The sequence below is a fragment of the Momordica charantia genome (genome assembly GCF_013281855.1).
Source record: "Momordica charantia cultivar OHB3-1 chromosome 10 unlocalized genomic scaffold, Mcharantia_2.0 BLBB01000010.1, whole genome shotgun sequence".
Taxonomy (NCBI): domain Eukaryota; kingdom Viridiplantae; phylum Streptophyta; class Magnoliopsida; order Cucurbitales; family Cucurbitaceae; genus Momordica; species Momordica charantia.
Window position 1 is genome coordinate 4,009,623 of NW_028275158.1, and position 21,833 is coordinate 4,031,455.

General features: G+C 34.3%; 2 protein-coding genes across 5 annotated transcripts; one reads left to right on the forward strand and one right to left on the reverse strand.

Annotated features, from left to right (window-relative positions):
• Window positions 1–3,011: 3,011 nt before the first annotated feature.
• Window positions 3,012–9,501, forward strand: RUS6 (root UVB sensitive protein (Protein of unknown function, DUF647)). The gene is made up of 13 exons (XM_022281008.2): window positions 3,012–3,590; window positions 4,042–4,140; window positions 4,558–4,671; window positions 5,623–5,694; window positions 5,804–5,914; window positions 5,984–6,103; window positions 7,119–7,220; window positions 7,329–7,401; window positions 7,542–7,625; window positions 7,816–7,880; window positions 7,984–8,085; window positions 8,168–8,347; window positions 8,901–9,501. Exons 1-13 carry the CDS (start codon window positions 3,249–3,251, stop codon window positions 8,958–8,960), a joined length of 1,524 nt encoding a protein of 507 aa, XP_022136700.1. The 5' UTR covers window positions 3,012–3,248; the 3' UTR covers window positions 8,961–9,501.
• Window positions 9,502–12,210: 2,709 nt separating this feature from the next.
• Window positions 12,211–20,245, reverse strand: MMT (methionine S-methyltransferase). Of its 4 annotated transcripts, none has more exons than XM_022281176.2 (12): window positions 19,919–20,245; window positions 18,689–18,882; window positions 18,251–18,457; window positions 18,002–18,097; window positions 17,253–17,441; window positions 16,979–17,167; window positions 16,656–16,892; window positions 16,070–16,204; window positions 15,544–15,861; window positions 15,178–15,357; window positions 13,651–14,622; window positions 12,211–12,747 (listed from the first exon to the last, which is right to left on the reverse strand). In XM_022281176.2, the coding sequence occupies exons 1-12, from the start codon at window positions 20,154–20,156 to the stop codon at window positions 12,451–12,453; spliced, it is 3,252 nt and encodes a 1,083-aa protein (XP_022136868.1). In that variant the 5' UTR covers window positions 20,157–20,245; the 3' UTR covers window positions 12,211–12,450. The 4 variants fall into 4 exon arrangements, with proteins under 4 accessions (XP_022136868.1, XP_022136871.1, XP_022136873.1 ...); XM_022281179.2 differs by lacking the exon at window positions 19,919–20,245 and adding an exon at window positions 19,336–19,490; XM_022281181.2 differs by lacking the exon at window positions 19,919–20,245 and adding an exon at window positions 19,350–19,486.
• Between the last annotated feature and the right edge of the window lie 1,588 nt (window positions 20,246–21,833).

Here is a 21,833-nt window from a genome sequence, read left to right on the forward strand (position 1 = left end):
AATATATTTTTTAAAAGTCACTAATTTTATCGTCACTCCCAAACACACATTTAATCTATTGTATGTATTTGCATGTCTCTATATCATCATTCAATCACGTTTCTATCGAATTATGCAATATAAGATTCGAGTAACAAGCTGAGCTGACTGAGTTGGACATAAATGCCTGCAACCAAATAATGAGCACATTGATGTTCAAGTTAGTTAAAGATATGAATTTCTCAACCTATTTCAGACAATATTGCATAGCTAATTGAGTGGAATAAAAGTATATTTATAGAGATTAGGTATTAATATCTATTGCAAGAATCATAAAGACAATCTTGACAACCATTTATTTTGTTTGAACTACCCCAAATGATCGAGGGGACAGTTGGATCCGTAGCTCAAGGGCTGATTAATTAGGTTAAAGAAAATATGGGATGACCTCATAAAAGACGTGTGTGTGGTCGGACTTCTTTCTTTATAGTGCTGCCCGCCCCCTTCTTCATTCATCCATTTAGGCCCGACTAGGAACACGTGGATCCAGAAAACCTAATTCGGGAACAATTTTTGTAACGCTCGACTAAAATGAACCGATACAACATCCGAATAAAAGGGACCTTGAGACCATAGAAAGTATGGTTAAGAAAGCTTAAAAGAAATAATAGTTACTACCTATACTAACAAGGTGCACATTTCTTTTCGGTGGTTCAATCATAAGAACTTCAAAGTTAAGCGTGCTTGACTTGGAGCAATTGACAAAACATGATGGAAGGACTCGTGTTGGTCTGTAGGAACAGTCTACGCTCTTCTAAGTGGCTCAGAGTTTGACAGTGGTGCAATCAGATCGCAGGAAAATACCGAGGCATAGAGGTGACAAGCCACTGATCTCCTAAGCTTGAGATTCTAAGCTATAGATGGCGAGCTATGCAGATCAATATCATAAGTTGATAGACACCCTCTGCACATGGTCTACGTGGTAATATCTCAATTACGAGTGTATATGGCTGCAATTTATTTGCCAAAATGTCTTGATGAGCCAACTGCACGCTACCTATGTTTTCCAATCCACCAAAAATACAATATGGTTGTTGTAGTATTTGCTCTTAATATATCAAGTTCGTTCGCACTCATTCATGTGATCTAAGACATTATGAAAATAGATGGATGATTGACTTCCAAGTATTCACAATCGCCCCGACTATTTCGCGCAACTAGGTTTAATGGTACTAAAAGAAGAAGGGGGTTTAATATCGTGCTTAATGTTTTTCTTTTTTTGGTACTTTGTTTAACGTTCGGCAAAGCTTAATGTTGTGTCTATTTAAATTTTAATTTTTCATTAATCAAGTAATGAAACGTATGAACATAGTTCAATTGATTAAGATACATATTTTTTATAAAAAAATTATAAGTTTGAATCCCTACCTCGTGTGTTGTAATCAAAAAATTAATAAGTAATTTCAACCATTATTCAAAATTATGCATTTATTTCGAAAGGAAAAAAAATCAAAATTTTTTAATACAACATGTGGAAGTCGAGATAAACTAATCTCTTAATCAAACATAACATAATTAGTTAATCCATATTCAGATCGGTAAAAAGATAATAATATTATTAAATAAATAATTATGTATATCCAAACATTGACATATTATGATATTAATATCAAATTTGAAGTAAATTTAAATATTGTTAAAGTGGACAATGCATATGGGTGAGGATTGGAACTCACGACTATTTAGTTGTGCATGAGTTTTTTAACCAATTTAGTTACGTTTCGATTGGCAAAGTTTACATGGAACAGTAAATAAATCACAAAAAATAAGACTTTGAAAAAAAGAAATCACACTAAAGGGCATAAAACAAATATACATGGTAAAAATGTCGTTATTTTAGATCTTTACCTATAGGTAAGAGACATGTACTACTTATTACTAAGCTCGTTTGCTTAAAGAATGAAGTTTAGTTAGTCTAATCTAATTTTATAAATTGGTCATTTATGTCGATTTTGTAAAATTTTAATACAGATATGATATATACTTCTTTTCGAGCTATTTTTAAATCTAAAATATGGGGTAGAAAATATACTTACGTGGAAGAATTTTCTAAATGATATATGATATTAAATTAAACAAGAAAAATGACATACTTGCAACTACGACGATAAATTTTATGATATTGTTGGCACATTCATTCCTTGAACAGTGACAAAACTCTGGGGATTAGAAAAGATAAGATGCAATTGTAATGTATATATAGTTTATAGTTCAACCCAAGAAAATTCAAACATATCATTGATACAATCTAACATATACATACAAGAAACTTAACAAAAGAACATTCACAATAAGGACTAAATCGTTACCAATTTTAAATTATAATGATTAAATTGTTACATATTAAAGTTCAATGACTAAATTGTTACTAATTTGAAAGTATGAAGACTTAATCGTTTACAAACTAAAGTTTAGGAACTAAACTATTACGCAGCACATGAATTAAAAGTATTTTTTAAAAAGGAAAAAAAAAATACGTTGACCACCTGCTTAGCAGCACCGGCCACTAAAATTTTAATTTGCCGCAAACATCTAATAAAAAAAAATCAAATTACATTTATTTTAAAATTCTCTCTTTTCATGCCGACCAAATAATTTCAAACTAATTTTCCCTTCAAAAAAGAGAAAAATTTAAAACTATTTTCAATATTCCAAACGAAGGTCGCTAAAGTTTCAATGCTTCTTAGTAAAAAGAAAATTAAAAAAAAAGTTTAAATGCTTATATATATATATATATATATAGATATAAACAAAAGAGTATAATTGATTAACAAAGTATAAATTTCTAAACGCAAAAATTAATAAATTATTATCATCCTTCCAGATTTAAATGATGAATTAGAATTAAAAAAAAAATGTTTAAACGTAAATTCCATAAAAGTTGCTGCTATAACGGCGGGGCCCACGACCCCCACTAGCATACAACGAAGAACGTATACCACAAATCGCAGAGGATAGAAATTCCATTGACAATGACAGACAAAAAGTTTTCAATTCTCACCTTCTCTTTCGCCATTGATTTCCTCTGTAGCTCCGTTTGGCAATTCCATTTGTAGGCCACCTGCTCATCTCCTCCTTCTCTCCCATGTCTTCCTTCGTTAATTCCAATGCTACTTCCTTCTTATTGTTCTCGTCGCTTGCATTTCCCTCTTCCTGATCCGCCCATCAATTCCTCGCTCTCTTTTGATTCCTGATTCGTTTTTGTCTCGATGGCTCCGATCAAGCTCAAGCAATCCCCCAACTCCGCTGCCAAATCCGTTGCTTCCTCCACCGAAGCGCGCATTCTCGTCCGGGAAACTCTGCGGATCAGTGCTAGCTTGGCGTCTGCTCCTGCTGACTCTGTCCCCCCGGCGCTCTCTCTTGCTGGACCGCAGGCGAGGAAGCTTGGTATTGTGGAGGACCAGTTCCTTGATTCCAGCTTGAGGTTGATTTGCTGCGAGGAAATCGACGGCCGCAGGTGGAATTATGTAGCTGATAATGAACCATCCGGGAGGACCAAGAACGGGGCGATCCGCGCCATTTGCCTGCAAACGCCGCTAGCTCCTATCGATGTTAGTAGTTTACATTCTGTTTCTTTTCCCAATTAATTACTTACTTATATTGATCCATTATATGTGGCTGAGAATTGTGCTACTACACTCATTTTATTAAGTATTCTACCTGGTTTAATTTAACAACCGCTACTACCCAATGTTCGGGAAATCCTTCCCTGAACAGTACATGTTCCTGTGGGTCTTAGGGTAACGAACGGGTGTCTGCAATCCTCTTGAGGAAACAAGAAATTGGTTATTGCCCAAGAACTCGTATAATTGTGTTGCTTTATTAAGTAGTTCTTTATGTTTCAGAAAGAATTATGAAATCTATTTGTAGTGGTTTATTTGTTTACAAATTTCGTTGGCTAAGAGGAAATTGATTTATCTGCTGTTAAATGTTAATCAATAGGAATGTAGTTTATCTTCTTCCAATTTATTGTTGTTGTGATTAGGGTAATCTGTAATGCAGGAGATGATGTCCTTCGTAAGATCATATGTAGTCCCAGAAGGCTTCCCTGACAGTGTTACCCCTTCATATGTACCGTACATGACGTGGAGGGCTTTAAAGGTTTGGTTCTAATTTTAGAGAAAATGATGCAGGCTTGTTAGGGGTATGTTTGTAATTACTTATAAGTTATGGTTTAGCTGGTTAGTTTAAAGAGTTGGTTGACTAATAATTATTTATTAGATCATGGTAGCTAGTAGGTTAGTTTTAATAATTACGTAATTAATTTCCATAAATCCCTTAACCAAAGCCTATAAACGGTGATAAAAGATGTAGACCAGTTCCCATAAACTCTACCAAGGAATTACCCAAACTGTCCTTTCCCTTGGAGATATGGTTAAACAAAGCTAATGTGAAAGGGTAGCAACTAGCAAGTGTCTATGTTTCCTCTTAAAAAAAGGAGAAAAATATTCAATTTGTTTTTCTACTCCTCATAAATACCATGCTGTAGTAATGATGACTTGGTTTATTGCACTGCAGCACTTCTTTGGTGGAGCTATGGGTGTTTTCACAACACAGACGCTATTAAACTCTGTTGGTGTGGCCAGAAATAAAGCTACTCCTGGGGCCATTGCTATTAACTGGATTCTAAAGGTAACAGCCTTTGTAAATGCTGTCGCACCTGTAATTTCTTGATTAGAAACATAGTTCCGCTCCTGCTACTTTTCTGCTCAAAAGAGGATGAATATATCTAAGAAGTGAGCATGCTTATACACAGAAGTGGTTGCCTCGTTCTTCTCATTTAACTTTTGTACATGCTACTGTTATGATTCGGATGCTTACATTGATGACATTTATACTTTATACATCCCCCCTCAGCTGAAACTTTCCAAAGTGCATTGTATTCTATTTTTCATAGTAGAAATTTTGTTATCACTTTGACTTTTTCCAGTGGTGCTGACCAGCAGCAATTAATCATAGTGAATGTCTGTCTATGTTACGATATTGACCTCGGCTAGGTTGTGCTATCATTCATTATTGATGTTAACTGTTATAAAAATGTTAGGAAAATTCAAATGGTATCATTAGCACTCTAGTTATATGTTGTTGCCGCAGAAGTAGCTTAGCATAGTGCATGTATGTTGCTGCAGACATTTGAGGAAAAATAAAATTGTAGTTTCACTCTTGAAGTGATTCAAGAATATTCAACAACATTTTAGGAGAGTATTTGGTAAAGAGTTGCTCCTCAATATAAATATTGGTAGATAAGGATCATATATATAAAAAAAAAGGTAGAAAAGGACTTAATAGTCAACATTTAATCAAACTACCAAAAAGTTCACATCTTTTCAAAGAAGTTCAAAAGCGATGCGGAACGTGGTTGGTTAAGATCTTCTTCTGTTCTTTCTCTCCGGGTGTTAAAATTTCTCTCTAATTTCTTCTGGTTGGTTGTTTCTTCTATTATTATTTAACAACTCAGCACAAAGTGTTTCTTATCATCACAGCACTTCATACCCTTGTCTTGCTATTCAATGTATCTTTTTCACATTTTAGTTGTGCAGGCAGAATTGGGTGAACTGACTAAGTTGTAGCATTTCTTTATAGGACGGTGCTGGTCGTGTTGGTAAAATGCTCTTTGCTCGACAAGGGAAAAAATTTGATTATGATCTCAAGCAGGTAAATTTTGTTTACTAGTTAGTCTCCACAGAAAAGCTTGCTCTCAATAGCGACTGAGTTTAATTTTTTTGTTAAAGATCTGCCTTCTGAACACTGCGAGGATATGCAGCTACGTTTTGCAGGTGATCTCCTTATGGAGTTGGGTGCTGGGGTAGAGCTGGCAACTGCTGCTGCACCACATCTTTTTCTTCCTTTGGCTTGTGCTGCTAATGTTGCCAAGGTTTGATCATTTCCTTGTAAGTTTCGATATTCAGCTGTTATGAAATCTCATTTTGTTACTTGCTTGCAGAACGTTGCAGCTGTAACATCAACATCAACCCGCACTCCAATTTACAAAGCCTTTGCAAAAGGAGAAAACATTGGAGATGTCACTGCTAAAGGAGAATGCGTGGGAAATATAGCAGATCTGGTATAGTTGGGCCCTCTCTTCAGACCTCGACAAAGTAGATAGTTTGTGTTTGACAGAATTTGCATAATCCTTTATTGAAAAAAAAAAAATTCCTCAGGCTTAAAATTATAGAATATGTAAGGTCTTAAGCAAAAAGTGACAATTATTTGTTATTATCAATTTGATATGTGTATTTCAATATGACCAGCAGGTGATATGCAGAGTTGCATACGGAATTATTGTTCTTTTTTTTTTAAAGAAAATATATAAATAATCTTAATAAGAAACAAAATACCACCATAATATATAATAAAAGAGGCTACCGAAGTACAGAGCACGTGAACGAGACATCTCCTTCGCTTCCCCAAAAGTTTATTAGCACCCCAAGTTTGTGTTAATTAGATAAGTAGATTAATTTGCCAAAGAGAAATCTTTGTAAGCATGGGAACTAGAGGCTCCGTACCAATTTTAAATGATTACAAAAATCCTTGTGTTTACAATTAAATTGTTCTGTTGTTTGTAAAACCAGAGTGACTATAGAAGGGCTTTTTGGAACATTTATTGATAGGCTCTAGCTTTTCAATAGACCATTATCCAGATAAATCTTTTAGGGAGCAGATGATTGGTATCTCCTAGAGAACACAAAGCCAAACTGAACTTATAGCAGAGTTCCTATAAGTAACTAGTGGTCTAGAGTTTCCTACCCAACTTCCTGTTCAAAAAATCTGAAGGGAGATGGCAATGTGGGGTTATTGAATGTTGTTTGTTTTATAGAATGGATGTTGTTTCTTGTACCAAAAAAAGAAAGGTCTACTCAATCATGTTGATGATTTTCTGAAAAATTGAAAAAATTCAGAAATTGCTATGATTTTCTACGTCTTCTAATAATGTTGTAACGCGCAAACTTTTATGTTGTTTCTTCTGGATGTGAAGTTTTATGTATCATTACTGTATGCTTCACGTTGATTATGTCTTAGGAGATTATAAATTAAGTTTCAGATGAAGCTGATGCAAGTTTCACTTATGTCTTGTGAAGCTAGGGACTGGACTAAGCATAATAATTTCAAAAAGAAATCCATCTTTGGTTACTACTTTTGGTCTCCTTTCATGCGGTTATATTTTCAGCTCTTATCGAGAGGTTAGTCTGCAACCGTAAAAATTGGTTGATTTTTTTTGCACTTCTCATTTATCTTGATTCTGGAATTTCTGGTAGTCATTCTAGTTCCACATATGCAACTGTTTTCAGGTCAGATCTGTTGTGTTGCATACGTTGAACAGAGCGAGATTCAATGTAGCAGTAGAGTCTTTCATACAAACAGGTGCTTTAAGTGTTCTCTGACAACAAAGAAAAGGAGAGAGAAACAAAGATGTTTCTAATCCTGAAGTCCCTTTTCTAGTGACTTAAAATCTAGCTAAAAGAATAAAGAACATTACTTTTTATTTTTATATTTGTTTTCAGGGCGAGTACCCTCATTGCAGAAGGGGAATATGAACGAAAGAATATTAAGTTTCCCGTGGCTGAAGGAGAGTCCAGTAGTTCTTGGTAAATAATTCATCTCAATATGTTTACATGCATTTCTGTCATTTATCTCAATGAAATTTGCTTTCTCGTTAAGAAAAATGTGCCGTGATTTTTTGTAGTCAAATGAATTAAATGCAAGCATGAAAAATTCAAGTATATCCATTTACTAGATCAGGGTTGAAGCGTGTAAATATATTTTCAATTTTTGCAGGACCAAGATTCAAGGACGCATTCCAAGATGCTGGTTCATATCTTGCCATAGAGCCCTTGTTTGATGTATGTAATATCATCTTTCTGATCATCTCATTATTTGGCATGCAGTAGCGTTACTCATTCTTTTATTTTCACTTTCTGACAATTTTTTCTCGATGGGTAATAGAGAGAAAAATACATTGTGACGTACAACCAAACTAAGGGCAAGGTATATGCATTACTCAAAGATCAAGCGAAGTCAGATGACATCCTAAAAGCTGCTTTCCATGTAAGATACATGACTTGTTTTTGTTGTATTTTTCAGCTCACCAATGTTTTTGCTTCTTGTAACATAAGTTATTTTTCTACAGGCTCATGTGCTTTTACATTTTATACGCTCATCAAGTGGGGGTCAGAACTCTTCTCGAAAACATGGTGATGCCTTTTCAAACTTTGTGCCAGCAACGACCAATCTTGAGGCACAAATTGCTGCATCATGTAAAATGGTCTCAACCTCATATGATATTTTCAAGAGTAAAGCTTTAGAGCAGGTAGGCAAATGTGCATGTTTTGTTTTTTTGCTCGTGTTTAATGAGTTATTATCTAATATTAAAATATATGGAAGATAAAATTAGCCGGCAGTATATTTTACCCGATGAACTGGTGAATGGCAGTGGAAATATGAGATTCAATTTTAGCCTCTGTTGTACTTGTTAATTATGCAAAAGCTTAAATGGATAGTGTACTTTCACCCATTGAATTATGTTTCTGAAAATATTTGCAGCTCTAATTTAGTTGAAAGAATCCAAAACATCAAATACAGTACCATGCGCTATAACATGTGTCCCACTGGACATTGCTTCAGTAAAACTTAGCCTATCCATATCATTCTCTTATGTTGCATTAGACAGAAATATAGAGAATGCCAACTTATTTTCATATGTTGATGGGAATCTAAATCAAACGAAGTTTCTAACGTCTTATCTGAGCATCATCTGCCGTCTTGAGTAACATTAAGATCAAGTGATCAAGAAGTTGTTTCAGACAACTATACTTGTCTTTATAACATAGTAATTGCTTATTGTTATTCTTTTGTCTTGGCAGGGATGGGTGATGGCAGAATCACTACTCAATCCTGGTAGAGCTCGATTATGTCACAGATAAATAACTATGGACAAGATGTTCATCAGTTAATACACAAGCGGGTAATATATATTTCAAAGATACAAAGGCTTGCACCAGTTTACCATTGATTTCTGGAGAATATCAAGTCTCTTTGATTCGTGGAGATCCTCGTCAGACGACAAGCCAGTTGCTTTCCAGTTTATAGGTTCAAAAATGGTCCAGTTAAGGGTTCAAGTCCAATGAATTGGTAACAAAAATCCAGTTGAAGTTTAACAACAGGTAAGTTTATGTATATGCGCCTCAGCCCCCATCTCTTTATCCATTTCCAGGAATCTCTCTGTTTGCTGTTAGGATACTAAAATTTTGTTGCTAGTATGCTTTTTCCACCGAGTATTTTTGCATGGTACATATATCTTTAGGCTCTTTCAGTATTACTTTTTGCAACTCTCTCTCTCACTTTCTCTCAACATTTATGGTAGCTGGAGGATTTGGTGATGTGATAGGTTGTACCAAACATTTCATAATGTCGTTTGATTACAACTTTCAATTATTTCAGCCACTAGATATATCTGTTAAACTAGATCTTGGCGCTAATCTTATATTAAGCATACCACCTTGTTAAGTCAGCATCTGAGTATGATTGAGATTCAAATGAAGTTAAATCTTATTCGTAATACTTCAAGTTTGAGTTTGGTGTATATTTGATCCTTAGAGTTTCAAAAGAGATACTTTAATCCTTGAAGTTTGGAAAATAATCCTCATTTGATCATTAATTTGACTAATGGAAAGATGGCGTGATCGTTTTATTAGTTAAATTAATAGTCAAATCAATCTAGGGACCATTTAGAACAATTTCTTAAACTTCAAGGACTAAAGCATCTCTTTTGAGATCAAATAGATCTCAAATTCAAGGATGACAAAAATGTATTTTACCCCTTATTTTATTCATGTAATCGTGGTTTTATCTCTAATTTTAGTAGGAGGGGGAGGCAACTCTTGCCATTAGAAAGTTAGTAATACTCAAGCTTGAAAAATATCTATAATTTGGATGGAATAAAAAGCAAAGCTGAGTATATTTGTTATCAACTAAATAGTAACTGATATTAAGCAATATTAGAATCTAAGTGAAGGCTAAGGATAACACACCGAAATCATAATGTCTGAAGTCTATTGAACCAAGTGAGAGATGACTTTTTGACCCTACATCTGTTGTACTAAAAAAGATAGCAAGAGTTGTTCCTTTATAAAAACAACCACCAGATGAACATGAACATACTACAAGTTGATATATTGAATTTTTGCTATGCCCTTCATTTATTTATATTACCTTTTTAGTATAACAAGTTGGGTGGGCGAGGGATTCAAATTCATGATCTTTCTGGTTAGAGATAAGTGTCAATTACCGTTGAATTAAACTCATGTTGACATTTATTTCTTATTATATCACTTAGAAACGCTTTTGTGATTTTAATTCTCATAGAAAGTAAGATACACGTGGTACATTTACACCACCACACACAGTTTAGTTCTATATTCTTAGCTTTCTTTCATCTTTTGTTTTGTTTTGGTAACTATATTTTCAACTTTTGTTTGTTTTAGTTTCTGTACCTTCAAAACATCGGTTTCTGTCTTGGTCTTTGTATTTTTCAAAAAGTGATTAATTTAGTCTTATTTGCAAAATTTTAACACAAATTTTATATACAATAAAAACTATTTAACACAATTTATGGCGGCATTTAAAAAATTTAAGGCCCGTTTTGTAACGTTTATATTTCTAGTTTATCATTTCTAATTTTCTTAAGAAACCTAAGCATTTTACAATTAACTATGTTTTTTGTTTCTCATTTTTGCGAAACATTCTTAAAATTGTATAGAAATTTTTTGAAACAACTGTAACAAGTTTCTTTTTTCTTGTTCCCATTTCCAATTTTCTCCAAAAACATAAATAAAAATATTGTTTTATCATATTTGAATTCATAGATGTTGGGACAAATGAAGACGAAGATGAAGAGAGCGATTCTTGCCACCCTCGAACATTTTAAAATTAAAATATAAAAACTTAGATCTCGATTAAAAAGTTGAAAATGAATGTTTTATGAATTGCATCCACAACCACAACATCCCATTCACCGGTGGTTGCCAATTTGGGTGTGTGTAGATGGTTCTGTTAATTTGGAGAGGGCATTGGAATGTTCCAGATTGCCCCACCTTCTACTTCTACATTCTAGTTGCACAAAATGGGAACAAATTCTATTTATTATTTGGTGGTTAAAAAAAATATTTATTATTCGAAATAAAAAGAAATTCTCTGTTCAACCTGACTCTATGGCAACAAAGTGAAAGGTAGGCTAACTCTATAAACATGGAACTATAACGAGATTCAATCGGATGATCACGCTTCTAAGAAAAAGTGTCTATTATATCTATCAAAAAGTCAATCATGAACGATTGAAATTTCAATCTATTTTAATTTTTCTCTTTATAATGCGGGTGGTAAAGTTTTTGTAACATATTGGTGTTTTCTCGTTTAAAAAAAAAATTGATACAAATTAATGATGAGGGCAAACATAATCTTTTATGCAAAGTTTTATATTGAAGGACAATGATAGATTATTGCTATTTGAAGATTCACGAGAATATGATTTTTTATCACATCCAAATGGTAGAAAGAAATATTATTAGATCAAGCTATCAAAATATGACTACCTTCTAATAACCATAAGATAAAAGATTCAAAATACATTTTATCATTTCTCTCTTATATCAACGATGTAAACCTATTAATCAAATTGTGACCACTTCCTCCAATAATTTCTCGTAGGGAGGAGGCCATCGAGTACAGTGACCAAGATGAGTTTGATTAAGGGGTGAACAACTTGATTCAATCAATTTCATTAATTTTCTCCATTTTGACTTGCATTCCTAAAGATATAATTTTCGTCCCAAACATTTGTGATACTTTTCAATTTTCTCCTTTAATCTCTTAGAAGTATCAATTGCAATTCCATTGATTTTTTTACCCTCAAAGTCTTTAACTAGAATTAATTGATATGGTGTGATATCAGTTGAAATAAAATACCATATACTTTAATTAAGTGAAACAAACATATCCCAATAAAATCGAAAGTGTACCCATTTCATGTGATGTGACTCGTAATAGTTTATCCAACCAAACCAAATCGTTATTATTGAAAATTAGATACATTAAATGATGAACATCAAATTTCTTTAAAAATTAAAGACAATTGAAAAAAAATGAAATATGGTAGGGCAAAAGCAAAACCATACATTTGGCCTAAAAATTATATGCATTAAATGGCAGGTATCATTAAAGATGAAGAATAACAATGTGTTCCCTACTACAGTTTTAGTTGCGGAAGAATAAGGGGCCATTCATTGAAATAATGAATGCGATAAATAATGCAATTTTTTTAGTGTCAATGAACTGAACTCAACCAAAAATTAAAATTAAAAAAAAAAAAAGACTACTATGAAAAATGGAAACAAGAAAGTGCTCTAAAAAGAGCAGTTACGAGCTCACAATTCTTTTGAACTCAGCAATGCAATTCAATGCCTTCTGAAATTCACTCTCCTCCAACGCTATTGTGAACCGACAGTATCCAGGAATTCCTGTCCATGAGCTGCTGTTGATGCACAAACCAGTGGCCTTAAGAATGGCTCCTCTGATGCTCGAATCGTCGAGCTTCGCTTCGTAATCAATGGCGTTCTTCAGTTTGATTGTCTTGTTCAAATAAGCAGTTGGCTTGGCCACCACGGAAACTCCAGCGTGGGGCTCGAGCACATCCCATCCGCAGCTCTCAAGTGTCTATAGTGAGAAAATGATAGTCAGATAACTTGAAGGGGAGGCCACAATGAGAGCTTTTACTCAGAACTCAAACATGTCAATGGGGGCATAGACATACAAAAATCTTACAACCAAACCATTTGGGGGTATGTTTGTTTCTTTGACATCTATCTCAAATAACATAATTACATAAAGCAACTTCTATATATAAAAATAAGATAAACAGGTTTTTTTTTTTTTTTTGTCATAGTCGAGGATGTTTTTGACAAAGTGTCCGTGACAGAAATACTAGTGTGTTTTTTCTTTCCAGACATGTGGCGGATACGCCATATGAAGTTTATGTAAAATTTAAAGAAAAAGATATAAGCCCACCTAAAAGAAATCAAATGAAAAAACAAAAGGCCAGCAAACGAGTCTATTAAGCACTTAGAAGCTCTCAAAATAAGAAAGAATCCAAAAGTTATAATTTAAAAAGGAATATTCTAACCGACTTCTTTCATGGTTCCACATATAGTTAATTTATTTAGAAATATTACTAAGTCAGTATATGCATATATATTATCTAAAAAATATAAAAAAGAAAAATAAATCACATGTCCCTTGCATTTTAGTGTCCTATAACTTTAAGAATTGGCGTGCTCGGTAGTTTTACCGAGCAAACAAAGTGAATTCAACACATCAAGAAAATACTTGTTGGCTCCTTACAAGCGAGGACCAATATTGTTCTCACCATCATTGAACGTTCAACAATTAAGAGAGAGAAACGTAAAAAGAGATAATTTTTCTAAAACTAATGAGTTGTCAAACATTCAATGATGGCGAAGATAATATTTGATCCTCATCGAGGTAAGGAGCCAAGTATTTTTCTTCTAATATTGTGCACAGGAACTGGAAAAAATTATATAACAGAAAAATTATGATTACCTCTTTCAGGCGTTTGGATCTACTTCTCAGATCCTTGATCTGTTTGGAAACAGCATCCCACATGTCTCCTGATTTCTGCTCTCTCAGTCCCAACAACTTCTTTATAGCATATTTCACGGTGCTGTGGGGTCTACTTAATCCTGAGAAGCTATGGAACAAGTCGATCAAAGGCGGTTGGTTCAAAGCCAGAAAACCAAATTTGAGGGCGCCCGTTAGCATCATCGGTGATAGTCCTCCAAGCAGACACACACAAAACGACGGATTGCTAGATGAGTAAAGCCTTGATAGAACGCCCTCCAGGTTCCAGCCACCCCATCCCTCAATATCATATTCCAATCCTGAAAATGAAGTATCAATGATAACCCTAGCCCCAAATTTGGCACATGTGGTTAGCAAATTCTCAATTTCTTTCTGGTTGTAAAGCAGACCAGTTGGGTTAATTGTTGGTCCAGATATGTATACCCATGGGTTTTTCACATTGTTGAGTACTTGATTAAGTGCATTCTCTGTTAGCTTGAATCCTTCTTCAGATTTGGTTGGTATATTTACAATCTTTGCCTTCAAGAAATTGGCACTGTAAGCATAGTTTCCATAGGTCCCAACTGGAAAACACAGTGTTCCACCTTCTTGAATACAGCAGAGAACCATCTTGTTAAACAATGTCAACGCGCTGTCGGCATATGTAAAGTCTGTATTGTTTTGAATCGGGAATCCATAATTGCTTTTGACAAATTTCTTGATGCTAGTGGTGACATCTATTTCTGCTTCTGACAAGTTCTGTCTTGAAAAACTTTCGAAAATTGCAGCTTTGACTGGAATTGGTGTAGGCAAGAAGCTCTGATCAACGTCCATGTGAATCAGAGATGAATTCTCTGTTTCGCCGATTGACAACTCAGCATTATTGAGAACTGAGATGGCAGAACTGGAAAACCCAATTATATCTGTTGAACTTGCACTTTTTCCACATTCCCTCTGAGGATATGAATCAATTAAAAGTTAAAACTAATGGTAAACAACACAATACCAAAACAAGACATTTACACTTCTTAACCTCAAATGTAAAGAAAAATAGCTACTAAGATCAATTAAATTAAAAAAAATGAGAAAATAATGTCAGTGCTAAACTAAACACTTATGCGTTCTCCTCCCATGTCAAATGGCTAAAATCTGGAGACTGAAGACTTCCATTATCCATCAAACTTGATTGTGACATGCAATATAGGAAGTATGCATTTTGTAAACTTCTGTTGTCACACTCAAATGTTTTTATGAGAATTATGCGTCATATTCTAAATGCAGGCGTATCCCAAACACAAAATACACAACCCACCCAACATATTCCACCAGAACACAAATGACTTTGTGCTGGTTGAAACTTAAAATTCGCTCAGTGAAGCAGATTGGTATAATCCATCTGTGTTCTTCTCAAAGAAGAAGAAAAAGAAGATATAATCCCTCTGTGTTGTTAGACCTGGCATTATATAGTGAAGACATTTACTAGGAAAAGAAAGAAAATTTTTTATATACCTGTGCAGGTGGACGTCGGTCAGCTAGCTGAAAAGCAAGTAGCTCATGAAAAAGACAGCCATAATAATATTGACTTATGGGCGCAGTGTTTCCTTCTAACAATTCTACAGTCTTGGACAAGGCCTTCAAAATGGCTTCTTCTTCAGAAATAACAAAGGCCACTTCTAAATCCGTATATACCTGGAAGGGGCATCGAGTAATCATTAAGGTAATAGTACATTGATGAGAAGTAACATGTTTACTTTTCGCAAGATATCATATCTAGTAGCTCTGTCATTTGATTGCATTTACGTCAAATAGTAAGCCCCTTAAGTGATAACTTGATTGAAGGAAACAACTGACACTGAAAGTTGAAATATGAAGTACCTGATTTTTCACCAGCCCGCATACAATGGCAGCATGAGAAGGAAGAGAATTTCCTGCTAGATACTTTAGGACTCCATTGGAACTTGGAAGACTGGATAGCTCGAAATTATCAGATATGTCTAAGAAAAGACGGGAACCTATTTCTCTCGTAACATCCAAAAGGTGCACAAAAGCTGAACTAGTGACAGCTTCAAAATGAGCCATCCCAGTAACCACCACCTGAGGTTTCAACTTCTTTATCAGCTCGATCATTAAATCTGACTGGCTAGGGGCCTCAATGACCATAAGTCCTTCATCTGCGGTCTGATTGCTTCCAGTCTGCAAAACAAGAATATGTATGGCCCCAGGTGTATCACATTGCTAACTCATGCTCTTTATGTCTTAATTAATAAATATTATTGATTGCATTGGATGATATAGCAACAGAGTCTAGTTCCAACTTCCGAGAACTGAATCTAAAAACCAAACTGATTAAATTTACGAAAAACGAGATTGAAATGCACAATTGTGTATGAAGATGCACTACCTCAATACTGAGAGAAGTCAGCCATTGTCTCGGTAGGTGCCGGGATAGATGCTCATCCACAATGGCAAGTCGAGGGGAGAACAGGCGAAGAGCATTCTCAATGGCCACAGCCCTTGAAGGAAAGACCACAACATTCTTTTACATGAAACGGTAACAGACTAGTCAGAGCTTTGAGTAGGCACCACATAACAAAAAAAAAAAAACTTCTAGCACTTTTCTTGGTAGAAAAACTGTGTATTTACATGTGCTAAGCACTAATGAGGAGATATATAGTGTTTACAAATTGGAATATTAGAATAGAGTTGGATACAAGTTCATCGATTTAGATGTTGCAATAACAAAATGAAATTTAGTAAAGACATATAAACCAGAATTACAATCAAGAAGACTCAAAATTCTCTCTGATTTTTCATGAATGTCCTGTATCTCTAACGCTTGTTTAGTAGCATGCATTCATATAAGAAGTCAATTTATTGTACGCCCATACATTGATCATATAAGTAATCATGTTAATGCCATCGCTTATAAGAAAGATAAATAATATGAGTTAAGAATTTTAAAATTGGATAACAAGTAGTCATCTTACCCCAGCACTGAGTGGTACATGGTGGTATGTTTTCATAAATCGAGCAATAAGGTTTCGGAAACGCAAGCTTCCAGCCGGTGGCTCATATGGAAAATATGCACTTTCTTTCAATATGCTAGCAAGATAAGCTAGGAATGGAATCTTCTCATCAGCAACGGAATCATCAAGAAATGATAAATCTAACGAACTGCTGATTTCTTGGAACCCACTCTTAAGAAAATCAAATATCGTCTTCACCTGTCAGTTCATTAAGATTTCAATCTTAACGTTGGTTCCATATCCTCGTATAATCTACTTTTAAAAACAACTTCAGTGTACTAAACCTGATTTGGTTGACGGATTTGACAGCTATAAACTGATAGTGCATGAGAGATGCGACCACCAGCCTTCCCATAAGCCCATGCTGTTCGAGCACAAATGGGCTGATCCCCTGAGAGCCCCATGAAAAACTCAAAACGATGCGGACTGTTCTTCTCAATTTCAACCAAGGCAGAGATGTCAGTGTCAGCAGCCTGCAAATACCAAAAATGAATATAAGTAAACTCTATACGAATACACGACCAGAAAAAGATTCTCTGATGAAAAAAATTCACTTGCCTGAAGAATTTTTGTCTGCCAAAGCTTTGTAATGCGAAAGCCACGCCGTTCAAATAAGCGCTTACAAACAGCTTGTCCCGGACGACCTCCCATATTGAAGATCATAATCCCCGTAGGTTTGATAACACTAATTCCTTCCTCTACTGCCCTGGCAATCAGACCTAAACCAAACTGATCTTCAACAAAACCCTGCATTGAAAAGTAGTATAAGTGAAAAACAACAGACGCTAGAGATCAATGTTCATCATCCAAAGGAACTCAAAACGTCTACATGGCAGGATGATAAATATAATTAGTAAATGGATGGAACACAAGATATTAGGAAACGGAGGAAAGATGCAAGTAAATTATGGTGATTAAATGAGCAATGGATTAATCTGGTTTGCAATAGCAGGGTACCAATTAAAGCAGGGTTTAATGATAATGAAAATGTTTGCAATCATGAGAACTGGTTACTATGAACAGGATAAATGTGGTGAATTTAATCCCTAAATATCCAAAAGGTTTTCCTTAATGATTCACCAACCTTAATATGCTTCGGGACAAAAAAATGTGTAGTAGTGACAGATAAGTTTTCTTTTATCATAATACTTTCAGATTCCTATCTAGAACTACTCTTCAGCTTAAATAAAATACAGATGTACGGGGAGCAGAAAATATACATATGATGCTGCACTTAAGGTTTAATCTTTTCATAAGATGACTATGTATATCAATTAAGACTAGATTATTATCTTTTTCTTCATTACCTGAAGAGCACAATAGTTACTCAACGAGTACAAAAATTCCTCACTTGCATTTTCCGTAATCATCTTGGACATAGCGTCTGGATTTGGGTTAAGAATCTGCAAGAGGCAACCAAGTATGAGTTTGATTTTTTTGTTTTTGTTTTTTTTCCATGATCAATTAGAAAAAATCAATCCTGTAAATTTCCACTAAAAATTAAAAAAATTTCAGTACTCGCATTACTTCAATGATGTTGCATAAAGAAGTTGTACCTGAGGAATGCATCCAACAATTCGCTCAAGTTGGATGTCATGATCTCTACAATAGCCCAGCAGATCAGATTCATGGAACTCTACCCTATCCAAAAGGGTTTTCTTCTCACTATCAAAGATGGGCTGGCCCTCCTCATCCAAAGCATTTAAATATAAATTAATCCAAGAAACCTTTACTGCTCGAGGGTTGATGTCAAGTCCATAGACCTACAAAGGTTAACTTAAGACATGAGTTCAAAATGCCAAAATTTTGGATCAGCCACATCACGTAGATGTATGAATCTCAGCAGGAAGCTGAAAATTACTTATAGCTGTTCATTTATAGTTTTTTTTTGTCAACATAAGGAGAGGAAAGCATGCAGTGAAATGAAAAGTCCAAGACAGAATAATTTTCTCTCTTTCCTGCTAGAAGGGATAAATAATGGAAAGAAGACAAACCTTCAAAGGTAACCACTTCTCAGCAATGGCAATTGAAATCCACCCATTTCCACAACCAAGCTCTGCCACTGTTCGATCCTTAAAGATAGAGTCTGGATGCCTATTCAATCCCTCAAAAAACGTAAATGACCAGTCTTCAGGGACAAAAATGCTAGGGATTACCATTGACGTCAATTTCTTCCTCCCATGGTAACCTGATGTTTTGGTTTGAAGGCATAATTGTATTAAAACACACGGCAAGATTGAAAAAAATCAGGCGATTGAAATTTTAAACTTTGAAGGAATAAAACTAGCTACCATCTCCCAATCATTAACTAAGAGATGTGGCAAAATGATAATTGCGCTGATAAGAAGAATATATGATCAAGCTGCTAAGAAGACGAGGTACAGGAAAACAATGGAAAGAACGACTGATACAAGTCATTAGAATTCGAAATTTGAATGTGTTTTGAGGAGTCCAAGATCCTTTCTTAGTCATAGACCCTCCGTCCATCGCCAAACAACATAACAAACAGCAAAAAGGAACCAAAAATAATAATAATAATAATAAACGAACTACTGCAGAGCGATCAGCTTGATCACTATTTATGTAATGACTATATATGTAAACGGGAACAAGCAGAGCATGTTTTGACGATTGTACAGACCACATGGTGACTACCGCGATGGAGTATTCGTATTCGCCAGTTGCCATATAAACTTGGCAAATGGTATCATAGCTCGGGTATAATTTGCAGGCCATGAGACCGAGGTGCATGATCGCATCCGAAGTACGCGCCCGCAATTCAACAGAAAAAGGAAGGATAAATGGAAGAAAATTTCGAATTGAATTCAGTTCACTGATTCTTATCCAAAAAAAGAAAGACAAAAAAACAATTATAACTAACTGTTAGCTTCCGTCCGAAAAGAATAGCGACATTCCACATATTTGGGATTGTGAGAAGAAGACAAAATATTAAAAACAAAAAACAAAATAAAAAATTCAGCATCTGCCTGCTTCAGCAGGTACAATTCATAACCTCGATTTCTTATTCCATTCACGGCAGTAAAAGCAAACGCGCAACGCAAAAGCACTGAAAGCATTCCAACTCTCTCATTGCCATCGGTTGCAATGACAACAAGAACTCAGCAATCACAAACCGTAACTTAAACTTAAAGAACGAAATCGAACCACACAATCATTAGTCGGAATATATATATATATATATATATATATGAGTTAGAGTGGACCTTCGTATTGGTCGAGAAATATATCCTCGATCCGGAAGTGGTAGGTGGAGAAGCAGCGGTCGCAATCCTCCACGGTAGGAAAACGCCTCTGAACATCGGCGAGGAACACACGAGCTCGGACTCTGGTAGTCGGATCCTCGAGCCGGTCGAGGACGGAACGGAGGGCGGCGTACGCGGCGTCGCCGGACTGCTGACAGCGGCTCAAGAAATCATCAATGGAGTCCATCACCGACGCCATTGGATTGCGAGAGAGAAAAAATTTTCGCAGCTGAACTTGGAAACTAATAACGAAGAAGAAGGGACGTTGGTTGTGAAATCATGAACGTTCTCTGATCATCAATTTATACAGCGATCTTCCGCTTTGGACTGGGTAAACCTTTTTTTATTTTTATTAATATAATATCTCCTTTTCCTTTTCCTTTTCTGGTTTTTCAAATTGATTTCTTTTCTTTTTAAATTATTTATCGACCTATTATAGCAATAGCAATAGCACTTGCACTTGCACATGTTTTAATTCTTTTTTTTATTCATATACTTTTCCTATAGAAATGCTGCAAATTTCCCATTCGAGCTAGTGGTGAAAATTTTAAATTTCAACTTGCGACATGATAATATATTCTGTGAATAAATTATAGTTTTTAACTTTTGTATATTTATCTTAATTTTTTAAAATTTTGATTTTTTTTCTTTTTTGCAATGATTGATTTTAAAATTGAGCTCCTTTCGTAGCGGTGAAAATTAAAATATTATGTGAATAAATTGTAGTATTTGACTTTTATATTTATTATCTTAAATTTTTTAAAATTTTAGATTTTCTTTTTTACCATATTTAAAATTTAAAATTGAGTCCCTACCTAAGAGTGGTGAAAATTTGAACTAGCAACGTGATAATATATTGGATAAAGCTTAACTTTTATATTTATTTATCTTAAACTTTAAACTTTTAAAATTAAAATTTGAAATACCGTTTTATATTTTTTGAATTAGCTTATTAAAAAAATTCCGTTTAATGAGACGAAGATTCCAACTCCTGTTCTCAAAAAAAAAAATTAAAAATTAAAAAAAATCCAACTCCTGATTTTTTTCGTCAAAACTGCATATCTTTATAACTATATCTTCTTTATAAACAATTTTTTTAATAAACCAATTCATTTGGGATCCTGCAAATCCACTTTTTTTTCTATTCAAATATGAGCATGTTGTTTTTGTATTTTCACATCGATAATTCTCGTTGAGTCCGAATTTGACTAAGGTTGAATCCACTTTTATTATTTCTCTTTTCTATCTTATTCTAGATTTAAAAACTCAAAAAAAAAAAAAAAGAAGAAGGGGATTAATCACAAATATTTGATTATTTTTTTACTCTTATTCACCCCTTCCCAAGTCAATGTTGATGTATGTACTTCCAATTTTTATGTGTTTTAGTTCCTATACTTTGGAAACGTTAGTCTTGATCCTTGTACTTTAAAAAAAAGTAACAATTTTATCTATATTTAAAAATTGTTGACACAAATTTTAAACACAACATAAACTATTTAATAACAAAATAATTGATGCATTTTAAGAAATTTACTGAACGTAGGATCGTACTGAAATTATAAAGTATGAGATAGAAAATAAAATGAATTTGAAATCAAAACAATCGTTTTTTAAAAGTACAAGATCAAATCGAACTCCTTGAATTATTGGAACTAAAATAGATAAAAACTAAAAATATTAAGATGAAAATAGATATTTTAAAAGTATAAATATTAAAATGAATAAAAAAAATAGGGAGATAAAATAATATTTAAACCAAAATGTGATAGGTTCTTCTTATTTACACGTGTGATTGTGACGGGATTATGGACATGAATCTCCTTTACACGCAGGCCTTCGAATGGAAGAAGAAAAAAAAAGTAGTGAATATTAAGAA